The 24,183-nt window shown below is 47.3% G+C and overlaps 3 protein-coding genes and 1 long non-coding RNA gene across 5 annotated transcripts in view; all 4 read left to right on the forward strand.

Annotated features, from left to right (window-relative positions):
- Positions 1-150: 150 nt before the first annotated feature.
- Positions 151-2,267, forward strand: Dus2 (Dihydrouridine synthase 2). The gene is made up of 6 exons (XM_076814546.1): positions 151-308; positions 406-630; positions 695-1,208; positions 1,300-1,545; positions 1,616-1,948; positions 2,009-2,267. Exons 2-6 carry the CDS (start codon positions 441-443, stop codon positions 2,115-2,117), a joined length of 1,392 nt encoding a protein of 463 aa, XP_076670661.1. The 5' UTR covers positions 151-308; positions 406-440; the 3' UTR covers positions 2,118-2,267.
- Positions 2,034-7,272, forward strand: Hay (ATP-dependent DNA helicase hay). 2 transcript variants are annotated; one of them, XM_076814540.1, is made up of 15 exons: positions 2,034-2,170; positions 2,995-3,206; positions 4,031-4,141; positions 4,219-4,368; positions 4,451-4,621; positions 4,687-4,878; positions 4,954-5,051; positions 5,123-5,229; positions 5,298-5,594; positions 5,658-5,926; positions 6,088-6,252; positions 6,310-6,496; positions 6,577-6,725; positions 6,804-6,920; positions 7,001-7,272. In XM_076814540.1, exons 1-15 carry the CDS (start codon positions 2,104-2,106, stop codon positions 7,127-7,129), a joined length of 2,421 nt encoding a protein of 806 aa, XP_076670655.1. In that variant the 5' UTR covers positions 2,034-2,103; the 3' UTR covers positions 7,130-7,272. The 2 variants fall into 2 exon arrangements, with proteins under 2 accessions (XP_076670655.1, XP_076670656.1); XM_076814541.1 differs by lacking the exon at positions 2,034-2,170 and adding an exon at positions 2,576-2,815.
- Positions 7,273-8,148: 876 nt separating this feature from the next.
- Positions 8,149-24,183, forward strand: part of LOC143369987 (ceramide glucosyltransferase-like) — a 29,302-nt gene continuing 13,267 nt past the window's right edge. The window contains exon 1 of the mRNA XM_076814547.1: positions 8,149-10,847. Coding sequence (XP_076670662.1) covers positions 9,613-10,809 — 1,197 coding nt within the window. The 5' untranslated portion in view covers positions 8,149-9,612 and the 3' untranslated portion in view covers positions 10,810-10,847. The remainder of the gene's footprint in view (positions 10,848-24,183) is intronic.
- Positions 22,654-23,743, forward strand: LOC143369990 (uncharacterized). The gene is made up of 2 exons (XR_013085541.1): positions 22,654-22,906; positions 23,253-23,743. It is a non-coding gene; the product is annotated as an uncharacterized LOC143369990 (long non-coding RNA).

Below are 24,183 nucleotides of genomic sequence, written 5' to 3' on the forward strand. Positions count from 1 at the left end.
GCAAATCGAAGAAATTAATAATCATTAATTGTTGCTGCGCTTCGGTTATCAATTATTTATAAACTTTTCTCCTCGTATCGCCACGCTTCGCCAAAATGCGCGACAGGCCTTTATGTGGCGCAAAAATTGGGTACCATCTGGATAAAATGACACCGTGGCGATGACCATGTGCTTCGTTGCCAATTCGAAACAATTAACAATGGCAGTTGTCACGGTGCCACGAAAGGAATCGTGCTAACCTGAAGCTGAGAATTACATGTAACGGTGATGTTTGGAAACGAGGACATTTTTATTATTATGATGCACCGGTGAAGCTTGACAACAACGAATAAAGAAAATTTCATAACTAACGAATGAATTCCTGACTCGTTCAGAGGTTATTTCTCCAATTTCTCTCACCTCTAGAAAAGCGGGATTAAACGCTACAACGTATTGACAGTATGACGGACGAAAAGGTAACGACGCCGGAACGAGGGAGGTTGAATTACGAAAACAAACTTATATTGGCACCTATGGTGCGCATCGGCACGCTTCCTATGCGCCTGCTTGCGCTTGATTATGGCGCTGATATAGTGTATACAGAGGAACTTATAGACTGGAAGCTACTACGATCTCTCCGTCGTGAGAACAGTAAGAATGCGACATTGCAGCTTTAAAACAGCTGAAGAATTTTCTGTGACCAGTTTGTTTTCAGGTGTCCTAGGAACCATCGATTACGTAGACAAAACAGACGGCACCATAACTTTCCGAACCTGTCGTAGAGAGAGAGATAAAGTGGTCCTGCAAATCGGCACTTGCGACCCGACGAGAGCGCTGAAAGTTGCTAAAATGGTAGAGCAGGACATTGCCGGGATAGATCTTAATATGGGCTGCCCGAAGCTGTTTTCTATGCTGGGGAAAATGGGAGCTGCTCTTTTAAAGGAACCAGAGACAGCAGTAAACATTTTGAAAACATTAGTCAATAATTTGAGCATCCCAGTCTCCTGTAAAATTCGGATGTTGTCGAACACAGAAGAAACATTAGAACTGTGCGAACGTCTAGCATCTACTGGTATTTCAGCCATAGCTGTTCACGGGCGGACTGTCCACGAGAGGCCACAGCATGCAAATCGCAATGAGGCTTTGAAAGAAATCTCTGCTAGACTTACAGTACCAGTTATAGCAAACGGAGGCTCGAAAGAGATACAGAAACATTCTGACATTTTTAAGTAATATATTTTCACTTCCTTCGCTTGCCCTGTTGTAACGTTCCGTGTACTGCTGTTTATACAGTTTAAAAGTAATTGTAGTTACTTACAGGTTCAAAGAAGCGACGGGGTGTAGCAGTGTAATGCTCGCCCGTGTAGCGCAATGGAATTGTTCTATATTTTGTAAAGAAGGTTTGCTTCCCATGGAAGATGTAATAAAGTCGTACGTTAAATATGCCATAAACTGTGACAATTCGCCTTCCAATACCAAGTACTGTGTACAGAACATCCTGCGTGAGCAGCAGGAATCGGCACTAGGCAGGAAGTTCCTTAATTCTCAGACTCTCGAACAAATATGGTAAGACTCGCATCGTTCGAGCGATTTATTTACTTATTCGTCGCTGAATGCTTGACGATTGTTATTTCAGCGATGTGTGGGGATTAAGCGACTATTGCCGGTCGAAGAGAAAAGAGTTCGAAGAGAAAGGTTTGCTAGGCAGATCTCAAGTTTCACCTATGAGAGAGGATGAAGAACAGTCGTCGAATAAAAGGAAAATCTCGGAGGAAGAAGATGTGGTTGTAATGCATTGCGCGTTCTTAAGGAACAGCTATGTTTCGGACCTTGAATTGCCGAAGTCAATATTGCATAAATGGACGCAAAGCCAGAGAAAGAAGATGCCGCACTACGATACGCGACAGAAAGGAAAGCTCTTCCGTTCTATCGTGACGCTGGATGGACGGAAGTTTGGATCGTCCTTCTGGTAAATAGATGGTACCTGACATTCTTTAATAGACGTAATTATTTTGGGAAACACTTGCAGGGAGAAGAATAAAAAGTGGGCAGAACAGGGAGCTGCCTTAGTTTGCCTTTTCTCTTTAGGACTAGTCAGCGAGAAAGCTTTCGCTGCGAGTGGCAATGTCCCTTGCTGATGTCGGACGACTGGATTTAGAGAATATTCGTTCGAATGCAACGAAGCCGAATGGTATTTGCGAGGAGATTTTATATCAGCTTATGGAACTGATGCTTATATTTTTTTTATTGATTTTTGCTGTCAATAAAAGCACTTCTCTGTTACATAATAGTGCGATATTTATGTAATTCCAATTTATCGAGGAACTCGCAGTTAAAAATACATGTTTGAATTTGGCGGCATTTTTTACGACGGGCAGAGGGCGCATGGCGGCATTTCAGGATTTTTGAAATGCCTCCGTGGATGTACCCGAATAGCATTAGGTTTTCACAAAGTTGATCGCCCGAGAATATAAACAATAACTCGTGGTCATTTATGCGATTGATATTACGAGATCCAAATGGAAATGTTCAGGGATATGTTAAATATCCTTTCGATTCTGACTGCACGCTGCATTTCTCTTCGCCCCCTAACGTCGAACCAACGAAACTGGCAGTATGTGCGACAGCACCTGAGCGTGCAGTTGTTACAAACGGATGAGGTGGTTAACTTCACATTGAATTTTAAATAAAGTTGATGAAATTAGATACAGTTACTTAAATAACAGTCGAGCGACTTCACTAAACTTTAATGATAATAAAAAAAGACTTATCACGGTCTACCAAGTAAACGATTAATGAGAAATGGGTCCTCCAAAACGTTTCAAAAAGGACAATGGTACGAAATTCTTATTTCTTACGAAAAGTTCAACAGTTTTTAAGGAAGACCTTTTTATACCAATTGTAACAGTCCCCATAAATAAAAACTTGTAGTATAGTATAAGGTTATCTTGCGCAAGTGTTAGCAAAGATAAAAGTGGGTTACCTTGCGAGTCCAGTTGTTATTCGCTTTTACAGACAGAGGTAAATGGAAAAAGCGTAAAGAGGACCCTGAAGAGTTCAACGACGACGATCCTTTGGACGATAACGAAGCGGAAGGTGTACCAGACGCGGCGAAGAATGATGTCGAGAAGCAGGATGAAACAGCATTGGAAGACGAATTCGGAGCGAAGGATTATCGTTCGCAAATGATACTCAAGCCTGATTTTGGTTCGAGACCACTTTGGGTGGTAAGGCAATCGCACTGTATTACCTCTTCTAGCCTTATTATTTAAAGATTGACTTCGATTTATTGTTTAAGGGGTAATGCCCCTCTGGAGCCCGGAAAAGCAGCCTGATTTTCAGAATTTTTTAAGCGAGTATAGTGAATGGAATTCAAAATTTGTCTGCAGGCCTGTATTGTACATACCTTGAAGTGTGATCACAATTTTTTAAAAATTTTTTAATACAGAATGGTGGCGCTACAGCTCAACAAAAGAAGCTTCTTCTGAAAAACAGTGTTCCGCGGCTGGAAAGATTTCTCCTTCAATTCTTGACCTAGAACAAAAAACCAAAAATCTTTAAGTTCTATATAACACTATCTCGGGAAGTACAGGAGGAAACTAAAAAATACTGCTTTTTGTAAGAATGGTGCGTGATTGAACAAAACGTTTCAACAATTTCGAGGTTGTGGCAGTTCAATGTTTTGTTCAATCACGCACCATTCTTACAAAAATCAGAATTTTTTCATTTCCTCGTGTACTTCCCGGGATAATCTTATATAGAACTCAAAAATTTTCGGTTTTTTGTTCTAGGTCAAAAATTGAAGGAGAAATCTTTATGGCCGCGGAACACTGTTTTTCAGAAGAAGCCTCTTTTGTTGAGCTCTGGCGTCGCCATTTGGTATTAAAAAAATTTAAAAAACATTGTGATCATACTTCAAGTTATGTACAATAAAGGCCTTCGAATAAATTTTGTATTCCATTCACTACACTCGCACAAAATATTCTGAAAATCAGGCTGCCTTTCCGAGCTCTATAGTGGCATTACCCCTTAAGCAAGAATCATTTTTCAGGCACCGAACGGACATATCTTCCTGGAATCCTTCTCGCCTGTGTACAAGCATGCTCACGACTTCTTAATCGCCATCTCCGAACCTGTATGTTGTCCGGAACACATTCACGAGGTAAAAGTATCGTTGGGAATCTTCGGTTGTAGGTAATGCTCGGAAAGAATGCTAACGATCTAAATTTTGCTTCGCAGTACAAACTGACAGCTTATTCTTTGTACGCCGCTGTCAGTGTTGGCCTCCAAACCCATGATATTATTGAGTATTTGAAAAGACTCAGTAAAACTAGTGTTCCTGATGGAATCATAGAGTTTATAAAATTATGTACGCTGTCGTACGGCAAGGTAAACAATACTAATTGCAAATTGCGAATTATTTTACATCCCATGTAGCGAATTAAACTTGCACGTTTCCTTCGAATTGCAGGTGAAGCTTGTGTTGAAGCATAATAAGTATTTCGTTGAGTCTCCTTTTCCTGACGTATTACAAAAGTTATTGAAGGATCCTGTAATTCAAGAGTGTAGGCTGAGGAAGACTGTGGGAGAAGAGAAGGAGGAAATAATTACGAATATTCAAAGCAAGACGAAAACTCCACAGGTGCTGACTTGAACGTGAAGACTACTTTGATAAGACGCGGTATCAACTGTTGCTTTTCCTTACAGTTTGGGGCGAAAGCAATGACCAATGTCCCAGCTGGAACCACGAAGGTAACTGAGATATCTAACGACCAAGTCCCAGCGGAAGCGGCCACTGTTCCGGAAGATATAACCACCTTCTACGATAAAATGGATAAAGAGGACGAAGACGAAGAAGAGGAGCAAGAATTGAAAACTGTTAGTTTCGAAGTAAATCAGGTATGTGCTTTCTGCTGTGCCTGACGAAGTACGCGTATAATCGCCGCGGAATATTTATGGCAAATGTGATTGCAGGAAAAAATTGAAGTGATTCAAAAGAGGTGCATAGAATTGGAGCATCCGCTGTTGGCAGAATACGACTTCCGCCACGACAGTGTAAATCCAGATATAAAGTAAGATTGCTGTAATTCTGCGCGTTTCAAATAAGAAAAGACCATATCGCAGCGAATGTATTGTATTTTAGCATTGATTTAAAACCGTCGGCTGTGTTGAGGCCTTACCAGGAGAAAAGTTTAAGAAAGATGTTTGGAAATGGGCGTGCCAGATCGGGCGTTATAGTTCTACCTTGCGGTAAACAATAATCTTATTACCCAGAGCGTATCGAATGACAATTATTCCGATGCTTCTGCTGCCCACAGGTGCTGGTAAAAGTTTAGTTGGCGTGACAGCTTGTTGCACGGTACGGAAGCGTGCATTAGTATTATGCAACTCCGGAGTGTCGGTGGAACAGTGGAAACAGCAATTTAAGATGTGGTCAACCGCGGACGACTCGATGATCTGCAGATTCACGAGCGAGGCCAAAGATAAACCTATGGGTTGCGGAATTTTAGTCACCACCTATTCCATGATCACGCATACGCAGAAGCGGTCGTGGGAAGCCGAGCAGACTATGCGATGGCTTCAGGAACAGGAATGGGGAATCATGGTGTTGGATGGTAATCTATTTTAGCAACGAGTTATCGATTAAGGGGTTCAGTTGACACTTACCGTATTTCCAGAGGTGCACACGATCCCCGCGAAAATGTTCCGAAGAGTCTTAACCATCGTTCAGTCTCATTGCAAGCTGGGTTTGACTGCGACGTTGTTGCGAGAGGACGACAAAATCGCCGATCTGAATTTCCTGATTGGGCCCAAACTGTACGAAGCCAACTGGCTGGAATTGCAAAAAAGGGGCTTCATTGCTAGGGTACAATGCGCCGAGGTTTGGTGCCCTATGACGCCAGAATTTTACAGGGAATATCTTGGTTGCAAAATGAGCAAGAAGTTGGTAAGTATTACTTCCACATTAAGGCCGTCGCGCATTTTGGCGATAACACGAGAAACAGCAACAATTAATTATTAATTTCTTCGATTCACTTCTCTAAAATGCGCGACGACTTCTAGTATGCTATAATATCCAGCAATTCTTTAGCGATCTTCTACTTGCAGCTGCTCTATGTAATGAATCCTAATAAATTTCGTTGTTGCCAATATTTGATACGATATCACGAAAGGCGTGGCGACAAAACCATAGTTTTCTCTGATAACGTTTTCGCTTTGAAGCACTACGCCATTAAAATGAATAAGCCGTACATCTACGGGCCTACTAGTCAAGTGAGTACATAAGCTTCTGTTTATAATAACAAGTACACTATATAATACTAATTTTAGAGCGAACGAATACAAATCTTGCAAAACTTCAAATTCAATTCCAAAGTGAACACGATCTTCGTGAGCAAAGTGGCGGATACGTCTTTCGATTTGCCGGAAGCTAATGTATTGATTCAGATATCCTCGCATGGTGGCTCGCGGCGGCAGGAAGCGCAGCGTCTGGGACGTATTCTAAGAGCTAAAAAAGGTACACACTAAGAGAACCTATGCTACTTCGAGTAATACAAGTTTAAAACCCCAGAGACTGAAATTAATGTTTATTTGCAGGGGCCATTGCAGAGGAATATAATGCGTTTTTCTATACATTGGTGTCGCAGGACACGATGGAGATGAATTACTCAAGAAAGCGTCAGCGGTTCCTCGTAAACCAGGGATATGCTTACAAAGTTATTACGAAGCTTGCAGGGATGGATGAAGTATGTATAACGAGTTAGAAATCTACGAAAATTTGTCTGAAACTATTCTAAATCCTGTTCTGTTAATTTGTGAAACAGGAGCCAGATTTGATGTACTCGTCACGGGAGGAGCAGGGTCATTTGTTGCAACAAGTTTTGTCTGCTAGTGATATGGACGCGGATGAAGAAAGAATTCCTGGAGAGGGGCCAAGACCAGTAAGTTCTATATCGAGAATAGACTACTGCGGAAAATATGTTTCTTTTCATCCTACTTTCTGATCGAATTATTATTTCAGATCATACGTAAGGTCGGCAATATGACATCGATGTCCGGCGCAGACGATGCAGTTTATTACGAATACAGGAAAGCCCCCGGCTCGTCTACCGCCAATAAGCATCCTTTGTTCAAGAAATTTAGAGCGTAGACAGTTCCCACCACATGTGTGTATATAATTATTTCCGTAGCTTAATTGAGAAGTAATTTTTTATATTGTAAATGCAACGTCGTCGATCGGTATCTAGATTTAATTACAGAATTTTTTAATATATAAATGGCATGCGTTTGAAATTTCGGGTTCTATACTGTTCCCCTGGTATCGTCATTAAAAACTTATTTTCAGATCATTCGTATCGAAAGCGACAATCAATAATCCGCGCGTTCAACGTTTACGTACCCCGTGCCTCATAGCTCTCGGTAAACCCGATACGATTTACGAGGCTGTAATGCAATTTACGCAAATGTAAACTGGCTTGTCGGTCGACTCCCGGTAATGCGATAAAGATTATCCCCGATAAATTTGTTAGTTCAAAGCTATATAGCGATAAGTACGTGCACCTACACTGAAGTCTGCACTCATTATTTACACAATGGAAGCACCTTGAACGAGCACGAAATTGTTTCGCACTGAGCAAATTTGCCAAGTGCCCGAATGATTAATCAGCGCGAAAATACCTGGAATGAATAAGTGCAAAATCGTTGGGCTATCGGTTTCCCCTTTCATTTACTCAGCACACTGATACAGTGCGTAAACATTGCTGAAACAATCACTCTACTAACATTAACTCCGTTCCCATTTCGCAAGTCGAGCTCCGTACGAAGTGTGAATAGCGATAGGGGGGAACAGATAACTGTCTTGGGCCACGTATTTCAGATAATGGGAGGCCTAGTTTCTCGCCATATCAGGTGACAGATTTTTTGCCGATTAGAATATGAAGCGCAGCGAACCAGAAAGTGGGAAGCGGTGTTCAACCTTTAGAGGTCTTTTTCCGTTTTTTTTTTTTTTTTCATTGAAATTGTAAATTTTATTTACTTCAAATTTATGCATATATACCACCAAAATAGTCGGCAAAGTATCAAAATTCTTTGGTGGCCACTATAGTGACCAGCCCGGCCTTCTAAAGGTTAAACCTGCACTCTCCTTTTTCATAAAAGCAGCGCGCTGCGCGCGCCTCACGCTGATTAGCCGCGGCGCCCGATGTGGCGTTCGCGTGGACCAGAGGTCGCTGCCGATTCGCGCGGCGCGAGCCAATGCACGGCGACGCTCGCCTCGGGACGGACGCATTTCTTGCCCGCGCTTCTGTGTGTTCGTTTGGAGCGAATCATCGGTAGCCGGTGAATGTAGTCGCGAGCTGTCCGTACGTGAAACCGCCGGCTGTCACATGCAGCCAGTTATCCCCATTCGACGCTTGGCGGTGGGTCGTATCGCGCAAGAGACGTGTTCGCGTTCCGTTCGCCCTCGTCCACAGTTTCCTCCCTTCGCGATCGACCATTTTTCCCAGCCGGGGACGCGTCGTTTCGCAGCGTTCGTCTGGCCGACGGGAGCGCGGCCTTCGATATGACATGCATCGACACGCGACGCCAGTGCCGTAGCCGCGGCCGAAGCAGAACGAGGCGAGTCCGCGTAGGCGTATCGTCGTTATGAAAGGAGAAGCAACGTCCTGCCTGACCGTGCCGCACCGTGGTACAACGTCCAGCCAACGTCAGATCGCGGAGCACATTAGCAACGTCCCGATCGGGAGAGCAGAGTCCGGGCCATAGCCTCTGGTGCTGGTGAAACGATTATTCCTGAGAGAGGACAAGAGGCGTCGAGGGGAGAGAAGCAGCGAGCGGCGAGGGTTCACCGCGTAGAGGGACGAAAGTTCAATGCATCGGTGAAAATCGGGGGAGGAATCACCGTTCCCTCGGGTGGCTGCGTCGCCAGACAGAGAAGAGGAGGGTGCCTATCCCCGCGAAGTGCGCGCGTGCATATATGTCAGTGATCGGCGAGCAGAGGCGATCCTTGTCTGTCAGCGGTCGAAAGTTGCGCGAGAGAGAGCGAGAAGAAAGAAGCGAGCAGCTCTCGGGAGGAGAGGCGAGAGTGCGCCGGCAAAAGTTCCTCGGACGAGTGTCTAGTGGCGAGCGGCCCGAGCAAAGGCCGTGGACGGCCAGGCCTAACCTCGACGGGGGGGAAGCTAGCGCGTGAATGTGTTGGAAGCGGTGGCCGCGACTCCGTCGTCGTCGTCGTCGTTGCGATCGTCGCGAGAACGGTGCCACGCCGTGGAAGTCGCCGAGGAAACGCTGCACCGATGGCTCGCGGTCGGATGCCACGGCGGTTGTGATCGCGGCGCGACGGGAACGTCCGGGATGCCGCGGACGGGTATCGTATTCGCCGCGGGGCTGGTTGGCGCGTTTCGAGATCGCCCCTCGGATCGATAGTTGTGCGAAAAGGATCGAACAATAATCGTCGCGACGGCACGGTGAGAGAGCAGAGGTGTCCCTACCCCCTCCCTTCCCCCTGCCCTGTCCGCCTCTCACCGGCTCCCCGTCCCCCCAACCACACCCCCTCCTCCTGCCGCCTCCCCCCCCCACACACACACAGCCCTTGTCGGAGGTTAGTCCTCCGCGACACACGAGGATCCTCGCTCGAAGATGAACTCCATGATATATACGCTGTACGGGTTCGCGGTAGTCTTCATAATATTCTGGACTGTGATGTGGATCGTGCATGTGCTAGCTCTGATCAGCGGCCGTTGGAAGCTGCACCGTAAAGTCACCCAAGTACCAACCTATGAGATACCGTTGCCCGGCGTGTCGATTATTAAGCCCCTGATGGGCGTCGATCCGAATCTGTTCGGCAACCTGGAGACGTTCTTCGCCATAGAGTATCCCCGGTACGAGCTGCTGTTCTGCGTGGAGGACGACTCGGACCCGGTGCTGATGCTCGTTCGCAAGCTGATGGAGAAGTACCCGGGGGTGGACGCGAGGCTGTTCATCGGCGGCCGTAACGTGGGCGTGAATCCGAAGATCAACAATATGCAGCCGGCGTACGAGGCGGCCAAGCACGAGCTGGTGTTGATCAGTGACAGTGGCATTAAGATGAAGGAGGACACGCTGCTGGACATGGTGAACTACATGACCGACAACGTGGCGCTGGTGCATCAGATGCCGTTCACGTGCGACCGGGAGGGTTTCGCCGCCGCGTACGAGAAGATATTCTTCGGCACCGTACAGTCGCGCATGTACCTCGCTGCCGATCTCCTCAGGATAAACTGTCACACCGGGATGTCCGCGTTGCTCAGGAGAGCGCCCCTCGACGAGGTCGGGGGACTGAAGGCGTTCGGCGTGTACCTGGCCGAGGACTTTTTCTACGCAAAGTCGCTGACCGACCGAGGCTGGCGTATCACCGTGTCCTCGCAGCCGGCGTTGCAGAACAGCGGCCACTGCGAGCTGCATTCCTTCCAGGCCCGGCTGCGAAGGTGGGCGAAGCTACGGGTGGCCATGCTGCCCACCACGATCGTCCTGGAGCCGTTGAGCGAGTGCTTAGTGTTAGGTGCCTGTGCTTCCTGGGCAGCGAGCGTGCTCTTCGAATGGGACTCCCTTGTTTTCTACTTGGTACACATACTGCTGTGGTTTATGCTCGATTGGACGCTGCTGTGCGTGGTGCAGAACGGCCCGCTGCCGTTCAACAAATTAGAGTTCGTGTGCGGATGGTTGCTCAGCGAGATCACCAGGCCCTATCTATTCCTCCAGGCGGTCCTAGATCCTCTGATACAGTGGCGGTCGCGCGTTTACAAGCTCAGATGGGGCGGCGTCGCGGAAGAGGTTAAGGCGAAAGTCAAATACTAAACGGGACGTGAAGGAACCTTATTCTTCCTTTTTCCTCGGTATCGTGTCCTTTCTTTAACTTCTCTACTATCATTTTCTCTATTCTCTCTCTCTCTCTCTCTCTTTCTCTTTCATTCGTCCTCTTTCGATGCTACTCGTACGCCCAGCCGCGTCGAGCAGTGTACATACAATACCGCGTGCGGTGAACGCTCATCGTTCCGCACGCAGTTTTCGTTTTCGCTGAGCGTTCGAGTCTTAGCATCGAAAGGGTTACGTTCAACGCATTATGGATCGGGCTGTGTTTTTCCCGAAAGTGAACGTGTGCGGTACCATTGCGTGAATGGAGTGGGACGCCGTTATACTTCTGTTACTGATGACGTACTTTATATAAATTAATAACGGGGATGATCCATAATGTGTCGCGACTAATGCGATCAGACTCGCGACGCGTTGCGGCTGAATCAACGAAACGATTCCCCGCGAAAATAATTCCTGACGAGTGGATACGTAAAATTCGTGGCTGCGGCGTGTAAAGTCTGATCGGATTAATCGCTGTCAACATTCACTAGACGCCGTGCAACAGTGCGAAGGTTATATATTTTTTTTTTTTTTTTTACCGATACATCGCTGTTACACGTAAGCAGTACTTATATTTTGTGTTACGTTAGAACGCGAGAAATATACACGCCGTGTACGCACGGCACACACACACACACACACTAAACAATATAAGCATACACGCACGCGCCTTACGTAAATACGATGACCTTGCGCGCGCGAGCGTGATTTTCGATTATTCGGCATATTATCTCTCCGCTGGCTCGCAACAACACGCTCATTACTCGTGCAATGTCCATTTAGACTTAGGCCTACCTATATCTCTCTCTTATTGATGATAGGTTATGTTAGCTGGTAACGAGAAATGATCGATGTTTTCTAAACCTTTCCTTCTCGAAGCGTCTCGGCTGAAACGAGAGAGACCTTCAGCCTTCTAGCCGAGTGTATACACGCGCCGTGAAATATTTAAAGTGCCCTAATCGAAACGATCCCCGCGATAAAATACAGTCCCAATTGTACCGCGATCGACTCTGGTAGCTCGTTCAGATTCAGCACCGCATTGTTCTCGAAATGCGGGCTTCTTAATCTTGTCGTTGCAACAAGTAGAACGATGTTACCGACGCCTCAGCCTTGTCTAACCTATCGCGGTTGAAGTTGCTTTAACAAATTTGTCGATAGGAAAATCGTAGAGAAAACAGTGAGAGCCAACGAACGGGCAGTAGTGGTTGTCGATAAGATCAGGAGAAAGTGGGATCTGTAATGTATACGCGGTAGCGGAATTAGGTATTTGGCACCGCACAGATGGCGCGCGCGTAGCGATTGAAAATCACGGAGTCGCATTGACAGGGATTATTACTACAATTTCAGCCATCTCTAACTAATGTTTTGAATCAAAGGTCGAGGAATTCGACTCGACAATATAGCGGGAAGTCCAATGACCTATCGATAACGTATCCCGTCGGCATTAGTTTGAAATACCATTCCGCCATTAGGGCGACCGTTTATCGGTCATTACCGCCTTCATTGTTTACTCTGTCTAACATCAGTTAAACATAGCTTTCCATAATTACACATGTCTGTCCCTCTCTCGACTCTCACTCCTTTATCTGCAGTTCTTTCTCGTCTACATTCGCGTGCATCCTCCGCGATTAGGTTAGGGAATTTCGCTCGAATCTATCGCAGTCGGTATAATTCGATGCGACGTGCCTTCACTTTCCCCATTGTTTTGTTACATTCCTTGTCCGCCGCGGCGCGTTCGGACGAAACCACGGACTCTTTGTTCCTCGTCCTTAAACGGGCGAGGACGAGTTATCGCTCGGCAACTGTTAATTGCGCGGCGCTTTAGCCTGTCGCGAGCTTTTTTCCCCCCCGATGAAATTGCATCGCGCCAGGAACACGACCGGCGTTCGGAATAATTACATTTCGAGCCACGTGATTGGAGCACGCGCGGCATAATTCTTATTCAAGGTTCTCCGCCATTATCCCATCTCTCCGTGTTGCTATACTTTCGTGTGCCGCGAATTAGTCATATCGCCGGGCGACAAAAAAAAACGGTCGGGAAGTGGCCGTTGAGAGAAAAACATGTTGACCACCTTTCTTTGTCCTGTTCCTCGGTTGTTTATTCATCACTTCAGTGATCACTGCAGGAATATTCCGCTTATATCGTTAGAAGCTTCGCATTCGTGGATTCAATTAAGCGAACTAAAATTTTTTTTCATATTCGCGGAACAATACGAAAGGCCAATTTGAAATTGAATCGAAATTAATTTATTCCGTCGAACGAGCGTGCAGCTCAACTCTGTTTTTCTTCCCTAAATTCGTTTTGCCACAGATAGAGCGGGGTCGGGGTGGGGGAGGTTGCCGATTCAGCGAGTTTCGTACAGCGAGCGAAGTGGAGCCGCTTAACGACAAAAGTGAATCTAAAGCTTTTGAACCCTGACACTTTCGTGAGTCTAGTGGTCAATTAATCGTGATATTTACACTATGCCGCTGCACCGCGTGGCCACGGGCAACTGTTTAACACTCAAATCGTTGCCTCTGATTATTGATAGTAGCATTTAATTCGAGGCTTTCTTCGTAAGGATGTTGCGCGCGCGCGCTCGCTCGCAGTACAATCCCCTTTCATTCTCGGTGGAGTGTAAAACTGTAAAGAGCAGATTGAATCTCAACAATGCGTTGCTCGATCGAATTGGAATTAATCGTTGGTGCTCCCCCGGCGATCACGGGTGGGTGGGGGGAGGGGGGGTCGTTTCGCGATACGATGCAGAAAGGCACCCTTATTTCGCCAATATTTCCGACCTTCCCGCTCGCGGTCAAAATTCCCCGAGTCACTCGCGATCGATGAGACGTTTAATCATCCGCAGCGAATCCTCGTCGCTTCAATAATTGCGCCGCGGATTGAAAGAAAGGAGGGGGGGGGGGGCGTGGGAAATTGTTTGCCTCGGTAACTCGATTTGAAAATAATATTCCGTGGTCGGGGAGGAGGCGATGAAATGTCGGATTGAAGTTGAGGGGATTTTACGAGGGGGTGTGACAATCTCGTCGAGGGAATCTCAGGGAAATTACTTGGCCACGGTCAAAGGGATTTCTCTTCGGTGCATCCTGCGACGTTACTAGATGGAATTAAAATTTACTAGATCTCAGGCGGGCTTTTGTATTTCTTATTTGGGGGCGCTTTAGCGATTCAGTGCCGTGGCGCTAGCGCGCAATGGCCCCCGGCATGGCTGTACGAATTAGACGTTTAGCAAGAGCGTTAAATACACGGTGTTCATTCCAGAACTTCGGTTCATTCCCCTTAATTGCTCGGTAACGCGATCCCATAACCGCCGCCGGCCACCGTGTCATTTACGTTGCGAAGTGCAAGTGAAATGCTTATGGGCAACGCTCCCCCCGGATATCTTTATCCTAGACCTTCGAGTTTTAGTTCTTTCTGTGGAAGAAGAGTTATCGACGATACCTCTATCGCACTTATATCTAACGGGGCTTCTTCGTAATCAGCTGGCGATTGAAATGTTCACGTTTACCCGGTATCGATCGGTTTACCTTGGATCGGAACGTGTGCGCCCTACTCCGAGGCGGAAGGGGATCGATCGGAACCCTCGGTCGCTATCGTGCCCGCGCGTCTCCCGTCAGAATTCTACGACTCGAGTCTCCGAATTATAACACAGATTCGACGGTAATCAGTCTCCTCTTTGTCAATGTCAGACCTATCAGTGGCCGAGACGGTGTGCCACTCGAATTCGACGAGTTTCTGACATACTTCTCGTTAAGGATAATTTCCAGTTGACCACGATTCTTACGTCAGGGGACGGGTAATATATTTTTTTATCGTGGTCGAATAAGCGATGAGCAGTCAGTGAGATATCAGCGCGAGTCAGCATTCCGCGGTGAATCACGAGTTTCTCTCGCCGCGTACATTTTGCCCGGCGATACAACGGACGCGCGTCTGTGAATGAATTATTCACCCTCGCGCGTTCGGTTACTTTCCAGAACTATATTCGGAATTTCTGTGATCGCTTTTGCGCACTGATAAGCATACGTTTAAGGAATAATTTTTCCCTTGTATCTCGTTGTATTTAATTATAAATGAGAAGTTGAAGATCGGTTACTCCTGGACACTATTTCCATGCTTCGGTGATTCACGGAGATAAGGTAATACGGTAAATCGATAGGAATCGGACTAATCGGAAAAGGTTGCTCACTGATACTGATAACAATATTTGCAGATGATTGCAGAATCGATTACGCGAATAACGTGTAAAAAATAAAGATAGTTGCGTGAGAAGATCGAGTGGGCAAGCGGCTAACGCGCTAGGCTGCGACCACTGAGGTCCTGCGTTCGAATCCCCTGATAGCCACGTACTACAAGTGAAGAGGAGTGGGTAGAGTTTTTATTCCGCCAATCTTCATTTTTCCGAGTACTTTATAATATGAGAAAGAATGCAAGACGCCGCACTCGTACTCCGATACTCGGCGATGATAATGCGCCCGTATTAAAAAAACTATCGGAAAAGATTATACTACATATATATCATTCGTAAAAAAAAGAGCCGATAAAAAGGAAAAAATCTGGCGACGAAAAAGATTGCAAATATGGTGACGGCGCCATTGATGATAACATATTGAATGTTGAAATGAGAGAATAACTCGGAGTAAATAAAAGTAACTTATTAATACAAACGATATTGGAAATCTGCTTTCGCGGATACAAGATGTGTGTGTGCCTGAGCGCAAACGAAATCAAATCATCTAGAGGGTGATAATAAAACCTGATCCCATGATGATATTAATTCAGCCATTTAATCCATGGGCGAGTGCGTGGCTTCTGGTAAAATTCGTTGTGTTTCGTTACAATGTGCACACACCCAGTGTGTTTGCCCCGAACATTTTTGAAATGTCTCCTTGACGTACCAGATTCGTCCTATCTTCCGATTATTCGACTCTGGACTGTGTCTAAATTAACGCGATGCAGCAAATAATTACAAGCATGATAACGATCAGCGTGAGTCAAGCGAGTGGGGTGGTATCAGCGATAAGAGGGGGATACGAGATGATTCTTCTTCCACTCTCTGCATCGTTAGCAGGATGACTAAGAGATTGGACTAGCGCTCGTGATTCGCGGGTATCTTTCCTGAGCCCTCGTTAGCGTTACACTAATGTTCCTAATTCGAGCTCCCTTCGATTCGAATCGCTTCCCATTGGGAACTTCGCTGACCTAGTAGCCATATGCTCGATACTTTCGGTGGTGTTAATACGTTTCGGGCGATTCGAAATAAAAGCCGGGGGATCGAAACGGAGGGAACCCGGCGTATTGTTTCGTCGGGCATAATTTATCAGTGGTGTGTATGTATGCGACGCCCGTCGTCCAGCTATACCATACGTGTCCGCAATTATATACACGCTCGCGGACACGTTGCCAGTACAATAGGCGCGGGCGAAGTAAGAACGAATCGAACCGCGAGTTCCTCGTTCACTGTCATTACATAATTGAATGTCGTCCTCGAGCCGCGGCTCGGTTCGGCCTTACGAGCCACCTGAACGAACGCAGAAACCGAAAGTGCCAAGCGTCGGCCGCTTTCGTGGACGTAATTCGACAGGAAATATCCGATTTAACGAACAATCCCAGTTTCCCCGTGCGGATATTCGATAGAGCAATTAACCGGCGACAGCTTCGATAAGGAGTGACAACTATATATCATGACGTTTGCTTTATTCTTTCCGTGATACGGCCGCTAATAAACGTCGCATTCGAGCGCCGAGCCTCCCTGGCTCATGGGCGTCCGTAGCAGGTGGTTGTCAAGCCCCAGGCCTCCCAAGATTCTCTCCGAGACTTCGGTACATTCCCCATTTCGAATACCATTCCAGCCGATTGAAATTCTTCCGGTGTGTATCCATCTTCAACGGTCCCCAGTGGCTCCCTGTTCCGCTATAACACAGAGGCTATTAACAAAGCAAGCAAACACGTCCGATCCGCCACGAGTCATCGGAAGAGACCACGCACAGTGACGTATATACGTACCAGCCTTCGATCTCACGCATCCAAAGAATTCCCAAACGCGGCTGACCCACGCCGATCGAGGCGACACTCGGCGGGGAGTCGTTGAACTAGCACCGAGCTTGTTCGTCGCGCAGCCCGCGCGATCTCCATTCGAGCCCCTCGCTAGAGGACGTTGCCTGCGATCGAGGCGATTACGCGATACGCGGCAATAACGGCGATCTCGTGGCCCCGAGATAATTTTACTATTATGATTCATTCGCGACGGTCGATTCATTCCCGCTAATATAACCGCGACGATTGAGGCGAGGCATTGATCCCCGGCGTCCCTTGTATCGGCGCAACCTCAGCCGCTTCCGCGAACTAGCTAACATATTCGTGATACCAGTGCGCCTCTCATTGCTTACCTTGCTTGCCGTCTGTTTCGCTGGCTGCCCCGGCGTTTGCGTACCGGCGGTTATTAACGAGCGAGTCTCGTCTATCATGCTTTACTTAACTGCGTGCAATTACGCGCTTAAGGACGCTGGTTAATGAGACAGGAGCGAAATAATAGGATGCCGCCAGCCAGTGGATGGGTAGTAGCGTTCTAGTTACGGCGGGAATCTAGGCACGGTGATTGTATACGGTTTTCTACAGAGGTTATGTTAAGTGATTCTTTAGGCTGTCGTAATGTTAGCCCGTACCGTGGATCGGTGAGTCACTCTGGTATGCGGAAAGTAGCGAAATTCGTAATTCGCCGTGTGTACGTCCGGCGCCCGGTCGATGGAGCTTACAGGGTGACTGTTTATTAAGGCCACGTCTTTCCGTGATGTTTCGCAATAAAGTTCTATGATTATTGCCTTGGAGAGTTAGGCAGTAACGGTGACCCTAGATGTATAACAGGTGATGAGCTCGCGGAGAATCGCGTGCGTGCGCGCATGGGCGAACAGACACACACACACACATACACAGCCACAGAAGCGAGTATATAAGGGGAGAGAGGACTAGCTTGTTTGTTTTTAATCGGTCTCCACGAATTTTACCCGCGACACCGACGGTTGCATACGCACAAGGGGGTCCAGAACATTCGTGATCCTTCGCAGGCTTGAACACAGTTGAAGGGGCCGAGATTCGGAGAGGTGTGAGTCACTCGCATGGCGTTTCCTGGAAAATGTTTTGCGTTTACTGTTATAAGGAACTGTACACACACATTGCAGTTGCGAGAACGCATCTAAAGGCTCAAAATGGCAGCGTATTAAATATGTGTATATTTAATTTAAAAAAGAAAATTTCACTTGCAGCACAGCGCATGAACAGCATCCAATCAGTGTTAGCAAAATCGTTATATTAAGTTATACTGTTCCTGCATTGTGCTGATAAGAGCGACGACTTGTTACTACTGTTAGTTGGACTTACGCCAGTATTCGAAACGCTTTGCTCTTGTTAGTTTAGTCCTAAAGAAAAATGTTCTTACTCGAGGCCTTGAGAACAAAAACGGACTATCCACATTGAAAAAAAACATTAATTCTTTCCTATTTTATATTAGTAGCCTATTGGAATACATTATTGGTTTTAGCTGAATTTCGCAAAAAATGTGGGTTAGTCCGTTTCTATTCTCAATGCCCCGTTTCTCGGTGAAGAACGAAGTTCTAATTGAATTCACTATGAAAGTAAACAGACAGAGCCTTTAAGACTTAAAAACCGTTGTTAACTGGAATTCTCCAAATTTGGACTTACACCGCTATGATTCTCGGCCTGTGCTTCTTCTCTCCAGCCTTTTCAACCGCGAAGCGTGACGATTTCGATCGTCACCTTCGACGCACTACTTCGTCCCGATTATCGTTTCATTCTCGCGTACCCGCGAACGCATTGGCCACCCGCTGCTGCCCCGGTCGCCTTATTCGTTCGCGGACACGGTGGTCCTGCTGAATCTGTTCGATGCACTCGGACTGCGCCGCGAATCGAACGGACCTGAAAGAGCAAAATGGTCGCTTCGATTTGCGGCGGGGCCCTTCGACAGTGGCGGCTGGGCCTAAACTCTTCGACTCTCATCTGGCATCTGTCCGTTTCCTCCTTCTTCTTCTTCTTCTCCTCTTGCGAAACGACCAGTAGTCCGTAAGCATGCCGGGGGTAAACTTAAGAGTGATCTGAAACGTGGCCAAGCGGAAGCAGCTGTGATCTGCTCTTAGATAGGATTTCCGCGCCTTATGTAATATATGTCATCGCGACACGTCGCCGCGTCCACGGGCATGCATTCATTAAACCTCTAATCCGTTCGTTCTATGCGGTGGTGCGAAGGAGCAGAGTAGCTACCGTGCTGCTGGCGATTTTAGCGGCCTTCTTCTGGCAAGCATTCACATTCTATACATATCCGATTCACGCTGTTTCTTTTTTGTTGATCAATTATACATATGTGTATATATATAGATATATATACACATTGTACATGTTATATAATAATTAATATAACACTGGTATCGATGCTACTAACCGTTTCTATTAGCAGCATCGATATCGTCCAATGATAATATTATATAAGTGTATATAAGCGTGAATATCAAAAGACTTGTCCGTTGCTTTTACTCGATTTTACTTCTTCTCTCTTTCCTTTATGTACATATGCAGTGCAGGAAATATTTATTGCATCGTTCGAGTATTTAGTATTAACGCAATATACAATTAGTATTAACCTCGTTTAGTATTAGCGTCCGGAAAGTACTTCTGCGCGATCGTCGAGTAGGAATATACAGTGCGCGTTGGCTTGGTTAAAATAAGTTGGATACCAACCGCTTTATGAATCAAAGAGGCACGAACATGCGATGGAATATGTATTTCCGATACTGTACATAGCTGGGACATTTCCTCTGCGCCACCCGATGTATACGTAGGTGTACGAACCTATTAGTCTACTAGTCATTTGTTGGAGGTATCGTTTGCGTATTGTAGGTTATGTCTCCCGACGAACGATTTGACCGTCGCCCGGTGGCGCCCAAGTCGATTCGGCTTTGGCCGACGTTTCCGGTGCGCGTATCTTCTCGCAGTTCCCACCGCGATCTCCAAGCCGCCGCTCCGAGGGTGAAATGTTCGCCTCGTCGACCACGGAGCTGGCGTTCCTGGCGAGATTTAGATGTCCCGAGGGACACGGTTCGCCCGCGACGCCCGCGCAGTTACCGTTTGCGAACAATTTAGACCCTGTTCGCAATTGAGAGCGCGCCCTAGTCGCGTAGGATTCAGACACTTAACACGTTTCCTGCCCGCGAGCGATTTCTGCCTTGTCTTCTCTGCCGGTCAGAATCCGCAGCGATTCCCTTTACCGGCCACGCACCATCGCCGCTCGGTAAGGGGCTCGCGGGGCAGCGAGCGTGTTAAGACTGGCGAGCGCTCGATCCGCCAGCGTCTCGATGCGGAGGGAAAGCGCGCTCCCATCCTCCGCTTCACGAACGGAGCTTCCAATAGCCCCGCATCGACCGCGAGAGCTAGCCAACAGCCGAAGCATAATTTCCAATTAATCCGCGATTTAGTTGCGAACTGGCGCGCCCAGGTACCGAGCCCCCGCGAGCCCTGCCAAATCGGGTCAAGGTACTCGGTTATCTAATATTTTAACGCTCGCCGTGTACCGATATCGATGGAGGATAATGGATGGCATATAGCCGTCGAGGCTATTAACGAGGGTAGTTTAGTCGAAGTTGCGCGGCGCGATACAATTCCTGTGATTAATCCCCCGATTTGGCAAAAGGTTTCCTCCGGGACTTGTGTCTGCTCGCCTCGATCTAGCTAGCCGACTTCCAGCTTCGATCCCATTACCGTCATTGTCAATAAATCGCGTTAAGGGGATTTGAAGTCGCGTTATTGCGCGCGTGGGCGCCCAGTATTATCGAGCATTCGCATCGGAAGAATCTTCCCTTCGAGCTTAACGCAACCGAAGCTGCTGCCCCCTCTCGCCGCACTGCCACCGCTTTGTGCATTCTCCTCCGCGAACCTAACCTACAGCTTTTCACTGCGGCTACGTTATTTAATATGCTCCCTTGTACGTGAACCGGCTATTTATCATCTGTAACGGCCCCGTCGCGGGCCTAGGCGACCGACGCACCGACTGCTTTCGATCGGTTGCCAATCGGCCGTCGGTAAATCTGGATTCCGGTAGCGTGCGAGGTGGACAAATTGTCGGCTGAACGCCAATCGGATCCGGTTTGTTGGTACAATAAGATTACACTTCTGCTTGAGAGAGTTTAACTTTGACGCGGCTACTAGCGGTCGAATATTCCGAGATTAAGAATTATTTTTTAGTTCCTTCTAATGCTGTGATACGAATGAATAATGTGGCCAGACTTTCCGCGCGCCGCTTTTACGCGTGCAGAACGGCCGCGCTGTGTTTGTAAACAATGCAGGAAGGTGAGACGCGCGCCGCGCGCCCTGTCTCCGAACAGAAGCAACGTAATGCGTGGCCGTGTCAGATTTCCTCAGTCAGAATCGTCACGTACGATCGAGGAAGCGAGCTTGCGTGGTTAAGATCTTTCTCCTTATCTGATCTACCTTAAACGGAGCGTGGATCGTTGACAGGAGTGTATCAAAGCTTGGACGTCCGGTCACGTTACGAGAGAAGGTATACATAATCCATTTTATCTCGCCCGCTCGGACTTTTACTCGAGGCATATGCGAGCGCGACGAATCGAATTCGTTACGCTACACTTTTTTACGAGGGAATGCACAAAGGGTGGTTGGCGGTTGCGTCGATTAACACGTACGCGGGCCAGGTGGCTCTTACTGTAATTTTTCACTTTTAACGCGCGCCGTCTGGAGCCACGGCCTGACTTTATCGCTTAAGATGGAGATACGGCTTCTGCCGCGGGAGCAACGGAACGCCCGCGGGCATGTTATCGAGGCACCAAAAGGGAACGCGTCCCAGTCGAACGCTGGCGCAGCGGAGGATACAGGTACAGCTAGGTCGTAAACTCGGAGCGTTGAAAGTAAACACGTTCCGAGCGTGGATACAAACATAAGTCAAGGGGTTGAGAAGCTACTCGAACCTTGCTACATTAGTCGGCGGTTTAATTTACGACCTCGCTATACCTTTTTCAACCGTACTATAGGAGCCTGCGCGACGGCGCATGCTTGGAAAGAGACAGACGATACGCCAACTGTGACCATGAGGATCGACTAGGGGCGCGTGCACGTAGTCGCGTGTCCCTTGTAACGCGAATCAACTCGAAGCGTAAACGGAAATACGAAGCTCAAACGTCGGGTAACGGTCAGCTCGTGCGAACCGCGCGGGAGGGGGGGGGGAGGAAGGAGCGATAAAGGGGTTGTAAAGATTCTTGTCGCTAATGAAAGCAACACTTGTTATTTATACGTAGGTCCTACGCTATTCTCAGTCAACGAAGCCACGAAGTCGTTTCGTTCTCATGGCAATATGGAGGTCCGATCGCGCCCTGTCTGAGTTACCCGCGGCACCCCCAAACTTCATTTCCAAATAAATGTTCTTTAGAGCGCTGCTCCGCGCGTGCATAAAAGCTAGAACGAAATGCTGCGTCGCCGTAGAGGCGTGATTCCGCGATATTAATTGAATTAATTGCTTCGTTTCTTTACTGCCAAATGGGAAGGGGGTCGGGACCGCTACGATCGAATGTTGTGCGCTCTATCGAGGGGGATCGATAGCCTGTAATATTCGATAGCAATATTGTGTATCCTACCGTTCGTTGGTGGAGCCTGAAACGTGGATATAATAAGTGCGACTTGCGCGTGAGTGATGTATGCCCGATGTGTGTGCGTGTGTAGTGTGTGTGTACGCGACGCGTGTCGAACGACACGCGGTGGAAACGGAGGGACGACGGTGTGATTTAAGAGGACTGTCCGGAAACAGGCTGTTCCGAGGATCGACCATTTTCCTCGATGCGAAATGACGGACAATCTACTTCGATTTAAGATTGTACATTTGTTTCTTTTGTTTACGATATTTATGACGTCTGTACATACATCTATGTATTTATAAATTGTACTGTTTCCTTTTTTTAACAGTCGAAATGATTTTGGGAAGAATTCTCTTTTCTTTTAAGCCTCTGCCGTACGTTTACGTTTCTCAACCGTAAGGTGAATGTCCCAATTTCTGCTCGTGTCCCAATTTCTGCTCATTTCGTGTTTTTCTTATTAATATATGCGTCACGTTTGTACTGTAGTTGCAACAAAATAATTCTAATTCTTGCATCGCTATTTTTCGTGAGCAGACATACGGACATTTAGAGCATTATATGTTTAATTACAAAATTACTAACAGTTAAACATCTTGAAATATCTTTCTTAAATAATTTTTCCATCGGTTGATTTATTATTAAATAATTAATCAATTACGCTGCAAATTTTGATGACAAACAAATTTTTTACACCTTATGACGAGTTACCTCTTAAATCAGCAGAAATTGGGACGTTCAGCTTAGAGACTTTTAAGTTTAAGCAGCGTCGGCGCAGCGAATTGAGATTCGTCCGTGCCTAATAGAGTCGGATAGTGAGGCGCAGTTTTTATTCTGGAGAATTCGCCGCAGGACGAAGGGAGAGGGGGCAGGGTGGCAAAGGGCCGAGTACTCGACACAACTTTTCACCGACTTTTCTATGAAATTATAATTCACCCACTGCTGCAGTCGCGCGAATCTTTTTTATTAGCGTCAATTGCCGAGGGGGTAGCGATTGAAGAGGGATTCTCGCCTCGCGCAGGAACATTGCCAATTACAGCTCGTATTAATTTAATCCAGAGGCGCGTACTTAGGCGGGGTCGTTATTAACCGTTTCGTTGTTTCTCGCGAGACGACTACTGACTATGCAGTCCGCCCCGTGTTCAAACCGTGATATATACATCATCAATTAATGGGTGACACGTTCGACAGATTTGCGTTCAACTGTACATGTTTATTAAAGTACCTGAATGGAAAACCACCAAGCCTGTGTTTTCTCTTCGACGCCAACGGTCGCGTCTGGTCTTCTCGCGTCGCGTAAACGACACTCTTCTACCGTTATTTCGTTCTCCTCCCTCCTGCGTCTCCGCGCAAGCGGCGCAGTCTCGAGGCTGCCCCGCCGTCGTCACTTTCTTCTCCCGCTTCTATCCGCGAACGTACTTACTTCCTCACGCGTAGCCACTGTTTTCTGTCTCTCTCGCTCGTCCCCCCCCCCCCTCCCCCGTTCCTCCTCCATCCCCGCGTATCGGCAGCCTAGCGTCGAGCGGCTGTCGTCACAATGGGCAGCTAATTCTTTCGAGGAAAACGAGGACTAGACGCTGCAAAAGGGTCGAGTGAAAGGAACAGGTCGTTACGCGGAATCCGCGGCTCGCGTCTCCGCTCTTCTCCTCGGCGATCCTGCAGATCGCGAGAATCGTTTCG

This window comes from Andrena cerasifolii, chromosome 6 (genome assembly GCF_050908995.1).
Source record: "Andrena cerasifolii isolate SP2316 chromosome 6, iyAndCera1_principal, whole genome shotgun sequence".
NCBI classification, from domain to species: Eukaryota; Metazoa; Arthropoda; class Insecta; order Hymenoptera; family Andrenidae; genus Andrena; species Andrena cerasifolii.